Source organism: Neodiprion pinetum, chromosome 2, assembly GCF_021155775.2.
Source record: "Neodiprion pinetum isolate iyNeoPine1 chromosome 2, iyNeoPine1.2, whole genome shotgun sequence".
Lineage (NCBI taxonomy): Eukaryota > Metazoa > Arthropoda > Insecta > Hymenoptera > Diprionidae > Neodiprion > Neodiprion pinetum.
This window is the reverse complement of record NC_060233.1, coordinates 13,210,803-13,228,208: the sequence shown is the minus strand read 5'-3', so window position 1 is coordinate 13,228,208 and position 17,406 is coordinate 13,210,803. Positions and strand designations below refer to the sequence as shown.

The window sequence follows — 17,406 nt, the reverse complement described above, 5'->3', positions numbered from 1 at the left end:
TATATACACGGCAATAGTCCGTCTTACCTCTGCCCACCCACTGATCAGTGTGCCCACCATACTCGTCCCTCGCTGCCGGTAGTAAAATAGAAAAGAACTTAGCCATAACCACGGTCTTACATACGGGTCTTGCGACTCAATAGAATTCCAATGGTAGAGAGTGGCTCCTCTGTTGAAGAAAAATCCAGATGGAGCTGCGATCGAGGGATGCATCAACATAACCTACAATGTTTGAATAAGCCTTTGACGTTAGGATTCCACGCCCATGTGACGCGCGAGCGCGACAATCGTCATCCCTGTCGCACCGGGCATCCCTCGATCGCAGCGACGCTAGCGGCTTGACACGTTAAGAGGCCCACGTCGAAACTCAGAGTCGCAAGACCTGTATGTAAGACCGTGGCCATAACATTCTGTTGGAGTCTAGTTGTTAGGAATTCTAGGGTCTCGAAAGTACGATTGTCTGCCACGCAGCAGTGCACGCAGTGCATAGGAAAACGTTGGAATTACCTGTAGCAAGGTAACTCGATTCCTAACTCAATACAAGTTGTACCAGCCAATAGAGCGTGTTGAAGATTTTACTGCAGTTAAATCTCGGTTTCAGATGAAGTATTAGTATACAAAGCTCCGTTTTTCGCTCTCCAAGGGCGAAAAACCGGTTTTGGCAATTGACAGCTATCAGTTGCGTCATGGAACGAAATACATGTCATTACTTAGTTTAGATCTATGACAGAGAATACCTGGTAAAAGTCAGTATTCTTGTTTTGCCGTAGTATTTTGTTTGACTCGAGGTTCAACCTACATATTTCATAAGTAGGCATTCACATTCATATATTTTGTATTGTATAACATATAATGTCAGCTAATGCACATGTATGCACATTCTTTATACTAATTTGATTGAAATTACCCCAAAAAAAGAATCGTTCCCCAGACACACATGAATTAATTCTGAACTTCTGCTCATGACATTTCTGTAAATTGTGTACAACGTTACTTGTTTTTAAGATGCTGATATAGTCAAGCTGAGCAGAATTCAAATTTAAATAGATTGGCAATAAAAGGGTTAATCGGGTTATTATTGTTTGCAGAGTTACTTGAACCATCATGGCGTTAAGTGTATTGTTGAAAAATACTCTCCGTCAACCATTATTATTGTAAGTATATTTAGGCTGATATTGTTCTAAAATCTTTTTTATTCCTTCTCCTACATCTTTAATCGTACTGAACTCGAAATATGAATGGCTTAACACTTCTCCCCATATGTATAGTATAGTTGCAAACAATAGAATATATATATATATATACTTCAAATACTCCCGTCATTTGTTAAAAGCGATGAGGCTCTGCACCAATCTGTCACATTTCCTTTTTTATCACTGAGAATTATGAATTCGCAATTTTATAACCCTTGCACTGAAAAATAAATATAATATGAATAGTAGCAACTTACAAAATTAGATTCCACAAGAGTTTTTTCAATATATTTAGAGTATTTTAATGTGGAAAAAAAATGTAAAGCACATTTCGTACGGCTTATGCGATAGATGTTCAGAAATTTAGTGTCGTGTTTAGTAGCGATCCAATACTACAATCCACTTTTCTTACCTTGTAGAAGGAAAACACTGACGAGTTTTCACCGGTTCTTATTAGAGGAAAGGAAAACAGACATTAGTGGACATGAGGCAATCGATGGAACGATGTCAGATGGTTAGTACAATGTGAAGTCGATATCTACGTTAGTTCACTGTTTGAAGACATACCCTGTACTACTCATCAAATTTTTCTCAGTTTCGCAAAGTGATTACTTTTTATTCCAGTGAGAAAGAATCTCATGAAACTGATGGGAATAAAAGTTGGCTATTCACCATTGCAACCATCGCGTGAACACTTGCTGAAACTTTTACCAGCGTCGCAGGATGAACTACCGCCACGATCAATGCAAGACAGTTTTTCAGCTGCTATTTTACCATTGAGTTCTGATCTAGTATTGCAAGAAAAGTATGTTGCATTTTTGGGGAGTGTTCGATTAGGGAGGCTCATGGAAGATATGGACCTGTTTGCAGGTAATCTCTTCGCCAATGCCTTCTGATTCCTTCTCCAGGCAAATTAGGAATCTTTCATCAAACCTCTTTATGCTAAGATTGTGTTTTTAGTTTGGATTGCCAGCAAGCACTTGCTAAATCCAAAGATGAAAGAAGGGGATATTCTACCTCATGTATTGGTCACTGCTCTAGTAGACAAAGTTGACTTTACAGACTATATTCCTAAGGTATCCTGCTACTTTTTCCTTGATAATATTGACTTCCAAAGTCTGTGTAATTTATACTTTATCATTGATTAATGATAGGCAACTGGAGACATTCGACTTTCTGGTCACGTTTCATGGGTAGGCAATTCAACGATGGAAGTTGTAGTCTGGCTGGAGCAAAAGGATCAAAATAATTGGCACAAATTGACTCGTGCCTTATTTTTAATGGCTGCAAGAAATTCTCTAAACACACGTTCAGCGTTTGTCAACAAATTGGTCCCCGCGTCCGAGCATGAAATGCAAATACTCCAAGGTGGTGAAGGTATTATCAAAGAACAGAAGTAGAGATATGATGTGATTAGGTATTAGGATTAATCGTTAATGGACATGTTGTCATAACAATAGCAAGGAAAAGACGAAGACAAGAAGTTCAAACGCAGTCATTGATAAAAATGGTCCCTACAGTTGAGGAACAACAAATTATTCACGATGTTTTCATCAAAACGATAGATGTAAAACATTATTTGAGCAGTAGACGAACTTTACCTCCAGGCTCAGTTTGGATGGAATCTTCGGAAATAAGCAATTTGATTTACAGTCACCCAGAAGATAGAAATTATCACAACAAGGTACTCAATTCCTTTCCAATATGCTGGAATCATTAAATTCCGGAAACGCTATTTGGTGCACATTACATACTCAAGGTACTAACCTGGAAAACCTGTAAATGTCATGGCATCCAGAAAGGTCATGGAAAACCTGAAATTTAAAGGGAATTTGAATCGTGGTCACGAAAAAAACAAGTTTTTTATACTCGAATTAAAATAAATTTTTGATACGAAAAACTGATTCCTATTCAAAGAGACGAAGAGCCAAAGAGGAAAACATAAAAATTTTATTTGAATGTAGGGATGCTTAAGTATTCGAACGAATTAGGACACCTACTAACTAAGTTGTGGTAAATTATGTGCGAAAATTTTCGTTTTGCGACCTGGCAAACTTGGAAATATCATGCAATTTATTTTGAAAAAATTAATAGCTACCTTCATACTACGCCAACTGTCATGGCCGTCGTATTTAATTTAAGAACCAGTTTTTTTTTCACATATTTCACTTTTGATCGACTCAGACTCACAAAATAAGTATTCAATAGCTTGCGCAAAGTTTTATGTGCCGGGGTATTTACAAAATTTGCCCTTAAACTATCAGCTGATTGCCTAATTCGGCGCCATATTGAACAATCCAAACATGCACGTATCGAGGATTCCAATAATCATTGCACATTGAATCAGTTCGATTCTTTACTATCAAGATAATTAAAATATCGAGTAACCTGATGATATCTCTCAGGTATTTGGAGGATTTCTAATGCGACATGCGCTCGAACTTAGTTGGTCATCAGCATTGTTTTTCGGCAAACAAAGGCCACGACTGATGCACATCAGTGACATTGTCTTTCATCAGCCTGTCGACGTCAGTTCTATCATCAAAATGTTTTCTAACGTAAGTATAATCTTCGGAACAAAATAATCGATACCCTAATATCTTGAACATTCTAGACATTGAACTGATTTTCGCATTATTTTCCGTATCGTACGTTATTTTGCAGGTCGTATATACTGAGCACAACCTGATGCAGATAGCTGTATATGCCGAGGTTTATTCACCCGATAACGACGCAGTTGTTACCACAAACGAGTTTCATTACACGTATCAGATAAATGATAAATGTAAAGTTGTCCTTCCAAGAACTTACCACGGTAAGTTTCAAACGATTAATCGATATTCCTTTTTGGATCTTCTTCTGTACGTCAAAAGGAATAAACTCATAATATTTATTAAATTTACTATCATTTTCCAGAGGCAATGCAATATTTGAATGGCCGGCGAAACTTCCAACGTGTAATGGGACTATCACGGGAAAAATAGAGATAAAATGTGTCGCATTGACCGCAAAATTTGAATTTTAACTATAAATTTAATTTTGACTTGACGAAAACGTATTGATGTGAAACAGCGTAACTCCTTGTCAATTTTTGAGATCGTAATCAGCGTTGAAAGTGCAATAAATGATTCGAAAATGGCGTTCGATCAATCAAATTATAGTCTTCAAAATCGATTCTTAATTTCTCATTCTTCGTCAAATCGATAAATATAATTACGATTTTTATCTTAATATACCTCATCTCAGATTTTCAGACACTTTGTGTCATTGCTGCTATTAATACTTAACCCTCTGTACTTACATGTACGTACTTATGTAATATTAACGTATACATTATATATATATAAGTATATAACAAGATCAAAAACTATAGTATATACAAATATACTAATAATTATTTATTATAATCATTATATATTTATATTTATAAATACGATGTACTATAGTGCTTATTACTGTTCACAAATATTACGTTTATAATATTTATTACCTAAAATGAATTCTTTTGCAATTATCTAACTTGATTGTGAATTTGTTGAGCGAATTTTAGTCAAGTATTTGAAAATTTTCCATGTCTAAATAAATTTTATTAAACGTTATTTTAAATTAACTCACATTTGTGAAATTCTTATAACGAGGTTCATCAGTGAAATGTGCAGTTTCACATACACTGGAAACCCCGAACATCGCAAATTTTTCCGCATTTTGCCGTACTAATGTGGTTCGAATACATGATTCATTGCCGAGAATAAAGAGTATTCGTTTAAAAATTATCCGTGTTCCTGACGCGCAAATATAAATGAAGACATAAACTTGAAATTTCAGATATTTATTTGACATAAAGTAATCGAACAATATTGTCGAGAACTCATCGTAGATTATTCAACAGCTGTACGATCTAGTTTCTATACCTACGAAAACGAATATGTTTCTCCTATACGAGAAAGTATTCCTGAAATGAAAATAGAATGTTTTATAAAGCGAAATTTGATTTTGCTATTAAAAATAACTGCGTCTCATACGTACCACTGGATTTGAGTTGTACAAGCAAGTGTTCAGATTATAAGCAGTGTCGCAGCTGTCCATTCCGGCTTTAAAAAAATAAGTAAAAGAAATCGAATTTTATTGTAGTAATTTACAGATGTCAAGGTTTGTGATTAAATGTCGTACTATACGTACTTGTACCGCGGCAATCGTTGATCATTTTAGTGCCAGTTTCCTTAATATCTGGTGAAAGCATCCTTATCATTCCGTCGTAATCTACTTCGCTGGATTCTGATATCTGAAATAGAATACCAAGAATCTTAGCAATTCGAACCAACTACCGAAAAATCCGTCGACCGAATTTTGGCATCAGCAAACATTAGCCGACACACTTTTTGCTTCGATGGTCACTGATTTCTTTTTTTTACGAAGGCTATAACTCTAGAAGAAAATGAAAATTCCTACCAAATCTAATTTTGCCAACAAGCATTTCAGATAGCACTTGAACTCCGGTTGGTCAGAGAATTCTCCGTTTTGTCCCTTAGTAATCACAGCTGTAACATATAGTGATATTATTATCATCAAGTTGAAAAGATACAGCGTTGTTTCTGACTAGCGAAATAGGAGACTTTTACCTTCTGGAACTTTTGTCTCGGAGGCGCACTCTCTGTGCAAGCCTTTCGTAAGCACAGCCAAAGCCTTAGGAACTGCCTGATGTCAACGAATATTTTGTATTTAGGATCAATTCAGTAGTGCAATAGATGATTATAATTTATTTTAACAGTTATAGAAATGAGAGTGAACCATGAGAGATTCAGTTTTTAAACCGACAATGCCGCGTGAAGCAAGTGAATTTCATAGACAAGCTAAATTCTCCGTTTTTAAAATTCAATTGATTGTAAGGTGATATTTCAAATTTCAATTACTCGGGCCATCATTTTTTTGGCGCAAAGTTAACCGCTTGGCAGCTGCCGAGGGCCGACAGTGATTTTTCAGCCGACTTGAAATCTGATATGGCTAAAACAAAGCCATGTTGATTTTTATGATTTGAATCCGTCTGGCAAATATTAAAAACATTTACAAAATGTCTCGATTTCGGCAGGAGAAACTATAGCGAATAATTCAATCTCAATTTTTTCTTGATTACAAATCTAAATTCCGAGGTTGAATAGCGACGGCACTGCATTTCTGGATAAAATCAGATCATTTCTTTTGCAGTTCGACAACTGCAAGGAATAAATAGTGTGAAAAACTTACTTTGCCGTTGATCGCAGTTGCCAATGAGGCTAAAATAATTATGTAAGCGAAGTTTTTCATCGTATCAACTTGAAACGACTGGTGTATACCTGTTTTGAGAAGTGTTGCTTTAGAAGCTATGAGGACTGAAACATCGATCTTTTATATATAAGGATGCTCAGATTCTCCAGTTGTGCATGAAAAGTAAAATGAAATTTTGATAAATGATCGAGATCACGCACGGTTATTAAATATTCAAATCTTTTGATCTTTGCCCTCGCGATTTCCTGCGCTTTGCTACTTCCTTTCATGCGTCACGTTCGCGTGCATCGGTGAACCAGGAAAACTGGGAATAGGATTAGCGGCATTAGCGGCAATATATGTCCCGAGAAAACCTGTCCCAACCGTTAATTATTTTACAAACATAATTTTCCTTGTCACCGTGTTTTTACCGGAGAATAATCACAAGTCTGGATTTTTTCAGCAAGAGTTATACAAGTGTAACTGACAGCAAAATAATACATCAATCACCCTAAATTTAAAACCTTGTAATTATTCCCTAGTTTCAATAACACTCCCTCGATCTCATATTTCATTTAAAAGTCGTTACCGCGTTCTCGGCTACTCTGTTTCTTCGAGGATGGCGGAGCGACACGAACATACTTTGTGATTATTAAATAATTGGTTCCATTATCGATATGAATTTCGTTCTACTGAGCATATAATGCAAACAGTTCGCGATAACATTCAATTGTAGAATTGAATTTAAACATAGCTCGAAATTTGTGACGGGGTTTGAGATAATCCTATATTAATTTGATCACATATTTTAATTGAAAATTAAAGGTTTCTATCGCGTATTTTATGTGACACTCATTTAAAGTCAGAAAATGGAGGTCTAATATTTTGCACGGTATTGCCTGTGCCTTGATGCTTATTAAATCCACCTCAAATGATCAGGTGTTTGCCCAATCTGACTGAAACATAGCTTAGAACGCTTGGTTTCTTTTGAAACTCACAAATCCACAGAGAATATCTCTGAATACCTCGACGAATTTTTCTCTATAGAATCTGAATTCATAATTTTCATCAATAACAACATTCAATTTTGTTAGTACATAAATTTTTATTTCTATTTTGTTTATATTTTACACATCAAACGTAACAATTACGACTTGTTAATCTTTTTTTTCTTCCACGTAACTTTTTTCCGGAGATTATTTTGAATCTTTGATCGTACGATCTGTTTTAGTTCTCTTCGAAGAGTTGAAAAGTCAGTATTTTTTTCAGCTTGTTTACCGAAAAATTTTTGTGCATCTGAAAGAAATGGAAGCTGATACATTCTCTAGTTACATGAATATTGTCAATCAACATCACTGTCAAAAGGAACATAGATTTTCAATAACCCCTCGATGTTTCATGAAGAGTTTTACTCACCCTCAAAGCGAATATCATTGTCGTTAAAAAATAATCTATCGTTCCAATTGCTTTTCGCTTCACTTTTCTCAATGCTTTTATTGTTAATTTCATCCTCATAATTTTCGCCTTCGTCAGCCGACGAATCATACTTGAATGGATTTTTCGTGCTAAAGTTGAACCTGTGTTCCCGTTCTTCGTATATTTCTTCATCTATAGGATCGTCTGAAGATGAAAGGAGTTCTAAATTCTAGTCTCAACACAAACGAATCTCATTCCGAGGAGTTTACCCACGCACCTGTGCCTGATTTTGCTGCGCGGAAAGTTTTCAGCAAGCTAAACTGTTCATCTTGCTTCAGTGTGTCCGCAAAATTTTCAGACACATTATAAAAAGTGTCTTTAGACAATTCAGGATGTTTCTGTTGGTCGTCAAAATTCTCATTCAGAACTTTGTCTGCTTTGTTCATTTTCTTGGGATTACGACTTTTTACAATTGGAGTTTTACACTCAGCATGCTCATTTTTCATTGGATCATATCTGATCATACCCTTCTTTCTAAAATATTTAAGTAATTTCAGTTTTAGAGATTCTGGCTACCCATAAATGATTGCGGATACTATTGGGATTCAAAGTGTGGCTGTTGCTGAGCAAAATGGCGAGTAAAATGGTGATCAGCTGTTTGTGTAAGCTTAATCATATGAAATATAAATGGAACGAAAACTACTTTCAAACGGTTAGACTGTTCTTTTTTGTGCCAAGTTGATCAAAAATAAAATATAGGTTAATCAAGTGCATCTTACAAAATTTGGATCTTAATAGTTGATATACTAGTGAAAATATTCATCTGAATAATTTAAATTTATTCAGTTTCGATTTTTCTGAAAGCTCAATTCATATGAAATCTGTATCACAGTTTCGGGAGATGCTTGAATGCAGATGTTGACATCAATTTTCGTACCTTTTATCAGCAGTCTCATCAATTCTTGAACTTCTCATGGGTTTCCCTAGAACACTTTGCAAAATATCTAATTGCCAGTCTCTTTCTCCATTAAGCCCAGACAAAGAATCTGCGTTGTTTACTTCAACATTATCCTCAACCTCAACAAAACGATCATCTAGAGTAAATCGTTTATCATTTCCATAATTTTGTTGCAGGGTTTGAAGCTGAAAAATTTTGTAATAACATAGTGATGCACAGTATATATAAACTTATCATAATTATTTTCATGCCTGTCAAACCTTTTTGTTGATATTTTTCGAAATTTTGAATTCACCGTTTTCCAAAATTTCACCATCTCCTTCATCCTCATCATCATCGTTGAATAAACGTTTCTTTTTTTTGTGTTCTACACTGGTTTCATTCAAACTTTCCAAATCGTCAGAAAAAAATTTTCTTGTAGCAACTGATTTTTGATCCTATTAAAATTTTTAATTATTTTAGTAGCTGTTAGCCAAAGTAGATTAAACCAATAATGATTCAGATTATTAATTACCACAGAATTCAGTGCTTGTCGAATAAGATTTTCCTTAATTTTGAAAGCCTTTTTTTTTTCTTCTAGGGATTTTAAACGTTTTTCATCTGATACGTTTATTTTTTTCTGTACTACAAATTCGTGTTGCATGATTGCTTTTGGTTGACTATCTACAACTTTTTCTGGAATAGATTTGTGAGTGATGTCAAAGTTGGAAACTTCCTGATCATCAATATTGAAGAACTTTCTGCTGGGGCGACGGACAACCTCTGGCTTTACTATATCAATATTATTAATACGGATTACGAGATGTCAAATCTGTCTCTTGAGGTTTAATTTAACATCTGTATGATTTTTGGTGTTTATTTGTCACGAATAATAATACTATATATTCCCACAATAAATTAGGCAACTTGATAAGAATATAGAATAGGGCTACAAATATTTGTATCTATTCGAGAAGTTAAACTAGATAATAGTGAATGATGGACTTACCTAATGGCACGATGTTAATAGGTTCAATAACATGTTTCGGAACCTGAATATTTTCTGGTAAAGCCATTTTGCTGGACTCCCTTTCTCTCTGTAATCGAGCTAAAAAGCTCTCTTTGGCCATTTCCATGCGAATCTGGCAACCGTCGATAGTGAGATTTTTGAGGTCTTGAAAACCTATGACAAATTCATCATATTTCATCGTGCGTTTCATGTCAGTATATGGTGCAAAGTATTGTACATGTAATAATGTACAGGAAAATATACGCACAATCATTCAACTTTCTATCGGAAGTAACGATATTGACAAAAGCAAATTTTCCATTGTTTCCTAAAGCATTGGCCTTTTCTTTTATCTCAATGTTTGTAACGGCTCCATAATTTTTGAACCGTTCCTCTATAACATTTTTAGTCACACTTGAGGAAAGATTCCTCAAATACAGTCGATGATTCTTATCCATTTTCCTTTGACTTGTCTCGTCTTATTTAACTTATATTTGAAAATTATTAATCAGTATTAACGAATCTTGTTCACACATTAACAAGCTACTAGACCTAACAGCATTGCCGTCAACCAGCATATATGGACGGGTCTGATCGAGATCTCGTTGATTCGGGTAAGGTTAGTGAGTGCACGTGGTGTGCGCTAAGACCATGGAGACTAGAGCTAAGACCTCGGTGAAACGATGAAATGCTGTAGTCACGGACTAGCTGCAGCAGTGAAATCCCGATTTCAAATATTGTGGCATGGGACTACGGCTTATTAATAAGAGGTGGTCCGACTGCCCCATACTCCCTGTGTCGAGCTCTGGATTATTATGTCTCAGTACGACGGAAATCCGCCAGGGACCTCATGCGTCAGTGAAGACACGGTCTTACATACAGGTCTTGCAAGCAACTGAAATTTGAGTGGTGGGGGTAGCCGCGTTATTGTCCAGATTTTTTTTTGCTACTACTGGCCACTACGCAGCGCTGTTAGTTATTCATAGCATATGAGTGACATTCAACGTAAGGTTATCTGTGTATGAGTATAAAAAAGATTGGTTAGGGTTCCGCCAAATAATAATAATAAGCTTATGAATAACTCGTAGCGCCGCTCTTGTGGCCACAAGTTGTACTTTTGTTTCGAACGTGAACTGACAACCCCTCACCACGTTCGTTGCAAGACCTATATGTAAGACCGTGGCACTGAAAAACGTCGTATCGCGCCGGTAAGGACAATTGCAGGGACAATTCCGTTGCGTCATAGACAAAAAGAAGCACAGTACGGCAAACGTAGGTAGGAATCTTGCTTAAGGAGGTATACATCTGTATGCATGTTTCTCTCTGATGCAGAGAGGATCTGATGCATGGTGCCTGCCCTCTGATACATATATGCCTCTGACGATACTCTTTACGAACACGCGGTGTTTTGTTTTGTTTAGTTTCTGCATGCAGAGGAGGCGGGATGTTGAATGAGCGTAAGGAAAGTATATGTGGGGAATTTCTCCTGAAATGCAGAACGCGATTGGCGGCCTCGAACGAAAGATTGCTTCGGTATAAGAGTCAGGTGGACAGGGGGCCAATGAAAGTAAACGCTTGAGCCGAAATAGCCATGGTTTAAACTTGCGTGGAGATCAAGCATAACTATTATTATGGAGCTCTGAACCTATCCTAACGGGAACGCGCCGCCTACACCGCTACATGGCAACTCTGGCGTCGTCTAGCATATCAGTCTTCGCACTTTACCAAACGTGAGATGCCATAATATCGGCGACCAACAAATCTTACGTAAACTTTGGCAGCAGGCGGGCAGGCGATGATTTTTAACGTACACGTATATAAATTCATCGACCTTGAATGCAACCGACGCCATCTAAAGCTCCGCATATAGTTTACAATTATATACGTGATTCGTGTGTGTTTTGTGTTCTATAGACTAGCGGGCGCATGTGTGCGTGTGTATTTTTTTCTTTCCCATCATTTTCTCGTGTAGTGTGAAATAATAATTATGATACTTCTTCATCGCACCAAAACGGATTATAATCGTCCTTCCCGCGAAACAACGCCGACCGCATAGTCTACAAGTGTTAATATGATTCAAGTGTGCTGGACGGTTTTGGGCTGTGTCAAACAATAATAGTAACCGCTCATCATCAGCACCGCTAATTTATAATGATAATAACTGTATTATAATGGAGAGTTGTATGCAAACACGAACGTAAAGACTATAGATAACGAGAAAAGCGGCCGTTACTGCTGTGCTGACAGCACGGTAAGCAAACTCTGCAGCCTTTAAGATTCCCGGATGTCGGCAAGAGGCGCTATTTCCTTCTGTTATGCACAGTTAACTCCATTTTCTCAGCCCCATGTTTATATTTACGGCACAAGCTTGACTCTCCGCCGCTTCTGCATTCTGTTACATTAACATCTATCAACCAATCCGTTAATCTAGCACCCGTATATCAAACCCCGCTATGCGACACGCTCTTCACTATCTTTACCACATTGCACAATCGGCGTCAAACGTCTTTTTTTCTATTAAACTTTCTCCATGCCCGTAATCTTAGAATCAACTCACTTCAACACTCTCAAGAGATGCATAGAAAAATCGAATTTCTTCAAAATAAGCCGTTGCTACATTCATTTTTTTAAATTGCCACTTCCATACCAAAACAAAATATCATTATTCTTATAAACTTTACAATTTAGGTCTTTAAAGCAACGATAAAACGCATATTTCATACTCATTGTGCGTCCAATTTTGAAACATTGTAAGTCATCCGTTATAATAAGGCAACTCGTCGTTATCATGGAATAAAACATGATAAAGTTATATTTTTGCACAGTGTTACAGGAGAACGTATAAAGTGCAATAGAAAAGATGAGTGCTTCGGCAGTAAAATCCTCGATGCAAGGAGCGTCAATGCAGGCAACGCCATCGTCGACACATTCCATCATCCCAATGAACATGATGGCGCAAAAAGTGGTAACCAGTACCAACACGGGGTCTGAGGCGAATCTGGTAAAGCCGCTGCCAACCGCCACGCTAAGCTATGCAAACCTGCAGCCACCACCAAGCCAGCCACTGAGCTTGGTTCAGGATCACAAACCTTTGCCTCAACCGACTCTGCCTCTTCGCATAAGTGAAAAGGAACAGGCAGACGCAGAAAAGACTATCCTGAATGGCACAGAGCCACAGAAATCTGTAATTTCTGAAGAGAGTGACTCTGTCAAAAAACAAAGTGAAGCGAACCAGCAAAACAATAATCTGAACACCGAAAATGCACCGCAGTCTACGCCACAACCGTGTCCAGACCCTATTCCTGAATCTGCGGTAACGTCCAGCGACATGCCAAGTGCGTAGATCAAGAGCTTTGTTTTCTTTACCGTTTGCATTGGAGTAACAGAAAATCGAGAATGAATCAGCTGAACCATCTGAGTCGAAAGTTTAAAACTAAAATCTATGTGAACAAATTTCCAGCTATTTTATTTACGCCAATAATAATCAACATAAATGAAACAACTATTATGCAATGAAATTGATTCAAGAAAATTCAAATAACTCAAGCTGAAGAATCAACCATTTGAGAAAACGTTTTGTAACAAAAAAACGTTCAAAATGATGAAATTTTTAGTATTTTGCTCAGAGTTCAGATTTCCAGGGATTGACGAAAAAAAAGTTCTACAAATAGTTATCTTCGATCTAGATCAAAATAAATTTCTATTGATACAGTATAACACATGGTCATCAGCAATTAGATTTGTATGTTACAACTTTATTATAACATAAGATTTTTTGATTGATTTTGAGGCAACATGTAGAGATCTGGTCAGTGAACAAACTAAGCCCAAAAATATTCAAATCGGATAAAAAACACCAAAGTATAATTATTTTGAACAAACTGATTACAATATTTCTACTGAAATTTTGATATCCTAGCTTATGTTAGTTGAATCCATTCAGAATTATTTGTGTAACATATAAGGTATATTGTTTTAATCATGTTCACCACCATTGGTGCAAATAACATTGCTGCAGTTTTTTTTTTTTTTTGCTTTTCCTAAGTTTTTATTCAGATAGTTCTACCAATTCATCTTTAAAAACTCAATTGCTTTATTTCAGGTGAACAAGAGAGTCCACTGGTTAAGGTTGAAGAGACGAAGACGAGTTTGCGGAATGGTTCGAAAGAGCTCGAAGACACGCCAAGTAGTAACACACCTGTACAATCAAAAACAACCATCGAAGGTGGCACAGAAACCCATCAGCGGTCGAGTAGCGTAGTTCCACCACAAGGTTCTAAGGCAACGCCAGAACTTCCAGTCATTACGCACAGCCCACCAAAGGCAGATTTGCAACTTGAGACACTGCACAGAAATAGGAAAAGAAAACCTCGGGAACTTAAAGACCTCAATAGTTCTGCGCTAGCCTCGGATGCTCATGGAAAACCTAAGAGAAATCGCATCAGAACTCAGCCTTATCAAAGTCCACTACCAGAATTGGCCCTGATTGTTAAAACGCTCAACAAATCTCCTAGTTCGAAAGCTGCAGACGACAAACTTATTGTGTTTTATAAGTAAGTTGATGCATTCACGACGTTATAATATTTGGTAAAGAATAATGATAGTAACTTGAGTTTGTTTTTGTGTTTCAGAAATGAATTTCTGGCTGTTAGGAATGCCGAAGGTAGCTTCTATGTTTGTCAAGCGATGCAAAATATCTATAAATCGAGCCGGCGGATTCGCATTCGTTGGTTATCGCAAGACAAAAATAACGGAGAGATTTACTCTCCAGATTTTTATGATTTTACAGGTAATGCAACATTTGATTTTCTTCTTTTCAGAGATAATCTCAGTATTTCACTATACTCACTATAAAAAATGAAAAGTGAAACGGTCGATGTCTTTACTGAAAATTAAAGCATGATACTTTCATTAAGAATATTGGATGGCCAGCTGAAAGATGAATCAGTCTAAGCGTATATTAGAATCGCATCTAAAACATCAGAGTTCCCTCATTTTGAATGTTCTAATTATAAAACCTTTTCTGAAATTGTTGATATATTGGATTGTGTTATTTAAATCCACTCTTACTTCTGTCACGTCACATGCTTAAAACGAAACTGTAACATCTGGAAAAAAGAATTCTTATCAACACTGTTCAAATTAAAGTATAAATGGTACTACCTGAGGTTTTATGGCAGTTTTGAAAAAACGAGAACTAATGAGTTGTTACAGTTTGATTTCGGGTGTGTGACATGATAGGGATTGTTCACTATCAATAGCTAAATGTCACTGCTGGAGATTTTGTTAAACTACTTTTACTCTTTTCCCAATTTTCGATTCAAATAATACAATGATCCATCGCAAATCATTCGAATAGCAGGTTCTAATCTGTTTCAAACATAACATGTCTTATATTGTGTTGCAGAATTCGATTGTATATTAACAAACCTGAATTTGAATAAAGTAGATAAGAATAAATATCAATTAACTAAAATGGAACTATTACGAACGGAGAACATATTGAAGCGAGCCATAGATGTTGAGGCCGGTCTTTCCGAGAAGCCCAGAGTCACAGAGGAACACCCAGATGGATGTGAGTTAACATTTGAGACAATCACCTCAGTAATCTGTAAAAAAAACAATCACTGAAAACAGTAATATTACTCAGTCACTTCACTCCTCCTTTGCTGAGCATAGAATAGTCAACCCCCCAGGCCTGATTGTGTTTAAGATTCTTCTGTCAGTGGTCAGAGAATCCTAAATCATGGTCTAATCCACTTTTGATACCGAAATAACGTTTCAGGAAAATTTTTGACTCCTAACTATGAATATAGCAATGGGTTAATTAACTGGTGTGTAACTGGAATAGTAGTTTTAATATGACATTGAACTTTAAATGTGCAATTTTTATTTCAGTGGATCTGTCTCTCTTCAGAGACGAATCGCAGCTAAAAACAACGAAAAAAGGAAGCAAATTAAAACGTCGAACAAAGTATTCATCCAAAGCAGAGTCTACAGATACCGAAGATAATCCCGAAGATGAAGAAGACGAAAAAGTGCCTGCAAAACAACCCATAGCAGCGAAAAAATTAACGGTCCCAAAAGTGGCGGCGGTTGCTAAAACGGTTAGTAAAGGAGGGTCAAACAACAGAGCGGAGCGCGCGGCAACTCGCAGTTCGCGAACCGCATTACCAACGACCATTGCGACCGCCGCCTTAAGTGCCAATAAAAAGAGACTTGATGACAAAAAACCGGAAACAAAAAAAATTGCAGCTAAATCCGAAATTAATAACTTGAATACATTGCCTAGGAAGCAGCCCAAGTCCTGCAGTAAGTTCAAAGATATTGATAATAATTATTATATTGGGGCATTCCATATCAAAAATCAATTTTTTCCTTCACGTTTTTCAATTTGGTTGAAATTTGTTTAGATGATGATGCATCTCTAAAATCTTGTATTTGTTTAAAAAAAATTTTATGGAATTACCATTAAGTTACAAGTGTGGTGCAAAATTTTTCAAAGTACTGCTTGTTTCAAATTTTCAAATAGACTTATCGCCTAAAAAATTGTCAGCAAAATTGAACATGGTGAAGGTAAAAATTGCAGAGTGGCTACTCATCTGGGAAACCTGGAAAACCTGAGATGTCAGAAAATTTTAATCGTGGTCACGGAAAAAAATAAAAATATATGTTTATTTAAATTAATTCTTTTTTAAAGAGACAAAGAGACTGAGAGAAAGATGTAATGTGTTTCAATCAAACGTAGGAGTAGTAAAGTATCTGAACGAAATAGTCAATTGAAAATGTCATGGAAAAACTGCATTTTGGGTCCTGAGAAATCAAGAAATGTCATGAAATTTATTTTAGAAATAATTGTGGCCACCCTGAATTGGTTCATTGGGCATGGAATGTCCAAATACATACATTCCATGAAGTTTAAAGTGAGGTTTAGAAAAAAAAAAATATTCACATCGAGTCATATTGCTGAAATTTAGGTAATGGTAAATAATTTCTCACAACTTTCTCCATTTGCAGCTACAGCTTCAAACGTTGCTGGGACCATATCTTCGTTGAATACATTGGGCCGTCCGAAACGTGCCGGATCCAGTACTATTGGCATCGCATCGGCGTCGACTACTAGTGAACCATCGGCACGCAAGAAGCCGCGTAGTCGAGCATAAAAGTAGGTTTAACAATACATCACCCATTTAATTTTATTACTATTATACATAATACACAGTTTATAGTTTATATATAAATATAGACGATACACATGCAAGATAACATGTCTATAAATTTATTCTATTAGCTTTGGAGGTATGCGTAATAGATACGAGCAATTTGAACACTGAGATCAGGTATTCTCCGAACTAGAAAACGAGCGAATTAGCAAATAGATCTAGAAGTAAATATCAGACATGCAAAAATACTCTGGATACATGATATTGAATGTGCATCGTCCATAAAATATTAGATACATTATTCAGATTGGACAAAAAAAATTTATGTAATACGTAAGAATTTAGTACTAAAATATAATATACATATTATATAAGTTTACTGGTGTGTAATTGAAGAAAAAAAAAACTAAAAAAAAAAAAACAAAAAAAAAACAAACAAACAAAAAC

At 36.3% G+C, this 17,406-nt stretch overlaps 4 protein-coding genes across 9 annotated transcripts; 2 read left to right on the top strand and 2 right to left on the bottom strand.

Moving 5' to 3' along the window:
• The first annotated feature begins 437 nt into the window (after positions 1–437).
• Positions 438–4,948, top strand: LOC124213437 (acyl-coenzyme A thioesterase 9, mitochondrial-like). 4 transcript variants are annotated; one of them, XM_046614796.1, is made up of 10 exons: positions 538–810; positions 1,089–1,154; positions 1,613–1,707; positions 1,818–2,063; positions 2,154–2,269; positions 2,348–2,570; positions 2,654–2,877; positions 3,599–3,751; positions 3,858–4,008; positions 4,110–4,948. In XM_046614796.1, exons 2-10 carry the CDS (start codon positions 1,105–1,107, stop codon positions 4,175–4,177), a joined length of 1,326 nt encoding a protein of 441 aa, XP_046470752.1. In that variant the 5' UTR covers positions 538–810; positions 1,089–1,104; the 3' UTR covers positions 4,178–4,948. The 4 variants fall into 4 exon arrangements, with proteins under 4 accessions (XP_046470750.1, XP_046470751.1, XP_046470749.1 ...); XM_046614794.2 differs by lacking the exon at positions 538–810 and adding an exon at positions 438–517 and having other exon boundaries at positions 3,858–4,948; XM_046614795.2 differs by having other exon boundaries at positions 534–746; positions 3,858–4,948.
• Positions 4,949–5,006: 58 nt separating this feature from the next.
• Positions 5,007–6,593, bottom strand: LOC124213438 (B2 protein-like). The gene is made up of 6 exons (XM_046614797.2): positions 6,435–6,593; positions 5,813–5,888; positions 5,643–5,731; positions 5,373–5,475; positions 5,220–5,284; positions 5,007–5,145 (listed from the first exon to the last, which is right to left on the bottom strand). The coding sequence occupies exons 1-6, from the start codon at positions 6,492–6,494 to the stop codon at positions 5,128–5,130; spliced, it is 411 nt and encodes a 136-aa protein (XP_046470753.1). The 5' UTR covers positions 6,495–6,593; the 3' UTR covers positions 5,007–5,127.
• A 929-nt stretch (positions 6,594–7,522) lies between these two features.
• LOC124213436 (probable RNA-binding protein CG14230) lies at positions 7,523–10,536 on the bottom strand. Of its 2 annotated transcripts, none has more exons than XM_046614792.2 (8): positions 10,065–10,536; positions 9,797–9,970; positions 9,323–9,579; positions 9,069–9,245; positions 8,788–8,993; positions 8,128–8,384; positions 7,851–8,042; positions 7,523–7,730 (listed from the first exon to the last, which is right to left on the bottom strand). In XM_046614792.2, the coding sequence occupies exons 1-8, from the start codon at positions 10,252–10,254 to the stop codon at positions 7,582–7,584; spliced, it is 1,602 nt and encodes a 533-aa protein (XP_046470748.1). In that variant the 5' UTR covers positions 10,255–10,536; the 3' UTR covers positions 7,523–7,581. The 2 variants fall into 2 exon arrangements, with proteins under 2 accessions (XP_046470748.1, XP_046470747.1); XM_046614791.2 differs by having other exon boundaries at positions 7,524–7,730; positions 7,851–8,054; positions 10,065–10,532.
• Positions 10,537–11,379: 843 nt separating this feature from the next.
• On the top strand, positions 11,380–17,406 carry LOC124211718 (titin homolog). 2 transcript variants are annotated; one of them, XM_046611071.2, is made up of 7 exons: positions 11,380–12,047; positions 12,622–13,131; positions 13,899–14,349; positions 14,428–14,585; positions 15,204–15,371; positions 15,695–16,108; positions 16,814–17,406. In XM_046611071.2, the coding sequence occupies exons 2-7, from the start codon at positions 12,657–12,659 to the stop codon at positions 16,957–16,959; spliced, it is 1,812 nt and encodes a 603-aa protein (XP_046467027.1). In that variant the 5' UTR covers positions 11,380–12,047; positions 12,622–12,656; the 3' UTR covers positions 16,960–17,406. The 2 variants fall into 2 exon arrangements, with proteins under 2 accessions (XP_046467027.1, XP_046467028.1); XM_046611072.2 differs by lacking the exon at positions 11,380–12,047 and adding an exon at positions 12,148–12,546.

What these genes read in the sequence shown, in the direction of transcription:
- LOC124213437 (XM_046614794.2), top strand. Translation starts at nt 1,105, where the DNA reads ATGGCGTTAAGTGTATTGTTGAAAAATACTCTCCGTCAACCATTATTA. An exon ending in CGATGGAACGATGTCAGATG is followed by an intron (nt 1,708 to 1,817) that starts GTTAGTACAATG and finishes TTTTTATTCCAG; the next exon opens with TGAGAAAGAATCTCATGAAA. An exon ending in AATACTCCAAGGTGGTGAAG is followed by an intron (nt 2,571 to 2,653) that starts GTATTATCAAAG and finishes TCATAACAATAG; the next exon opens with CAAGGAAAAGACGAAGACAA.
- LOC124211718 (XM_046611071.2), top strand. Translation starts at nt 12,657, where the DNA reads ATGAGTGCTTCGGCAGTAAAATCCTCGATGCAAGGAGCGTCAATGCAG. An exon ending in AACGTCCAGCGACATGCCAA is followed by an intron (nt 13,132 to 13,898) that starts GTGCGTAGATCA and finishes GCTTTATTTCAG; the next exon opens with GTGAACAAGAGAGTCCACTG. An exon ending in AGATTTTTATGATTTTACAG is followed by an intron (nt 14,586 to 15,203) that starts GTAATGCAACAT and finishes ATTGTGTTGCAG; the next exon opens with AATTCGATTGTATATTAACA.
- LOC124213438 (XM_046614797.2), bottom strand. Translation starts at nt 6,494, where the DNA reads ATGAAAAACTTCGCTTACATAATTATTTTAGCCTCATTGGCAACTGCG. An exon ending in CAACTGCGATCAACGGCAAA is followed by an intron (nt 5,889 to 6,434) that starts GTAAGTTTTTCA and finishes CGTTGACATCAG; the next exon opens with GCAGTTCCTAAGGCTTTGGC. An exon ending in CGAGACAAAAGTTCCAGAAG is followed by an intron (nt 5,732 to 5,812) that starts GTAAAAGTCTCC and finishes TATATGTTACAG; the next exon opens with CTGTGATTACTAAGGGACAA.
- LOC124213436 (XM_046614791.2), bottom strand. Translation starts at nt 10,254, where the DNA reads ATGGATAAGAATCATCGACTGTATTTGAGGAATCTTTCCTCAAGTGTG. An exon ending in GACAAGCACTGAATTCTGTG is followed by an intron (nt 9,246 to 9,322) that starts GTAATTAATAAT and finishes AAATTTTAATAG; the next exon opens with GATCAAAAATCAGTTGCTAC. An exon ending in CGAAAAATATCAACAAAAAG is followed by an intron (nt 8,994 to 9,068) that starts GTTTGACAGGCA and finishes AAAATTTTTCAG; the next exon opens with CTTCAAACCCTGCAACAAAA.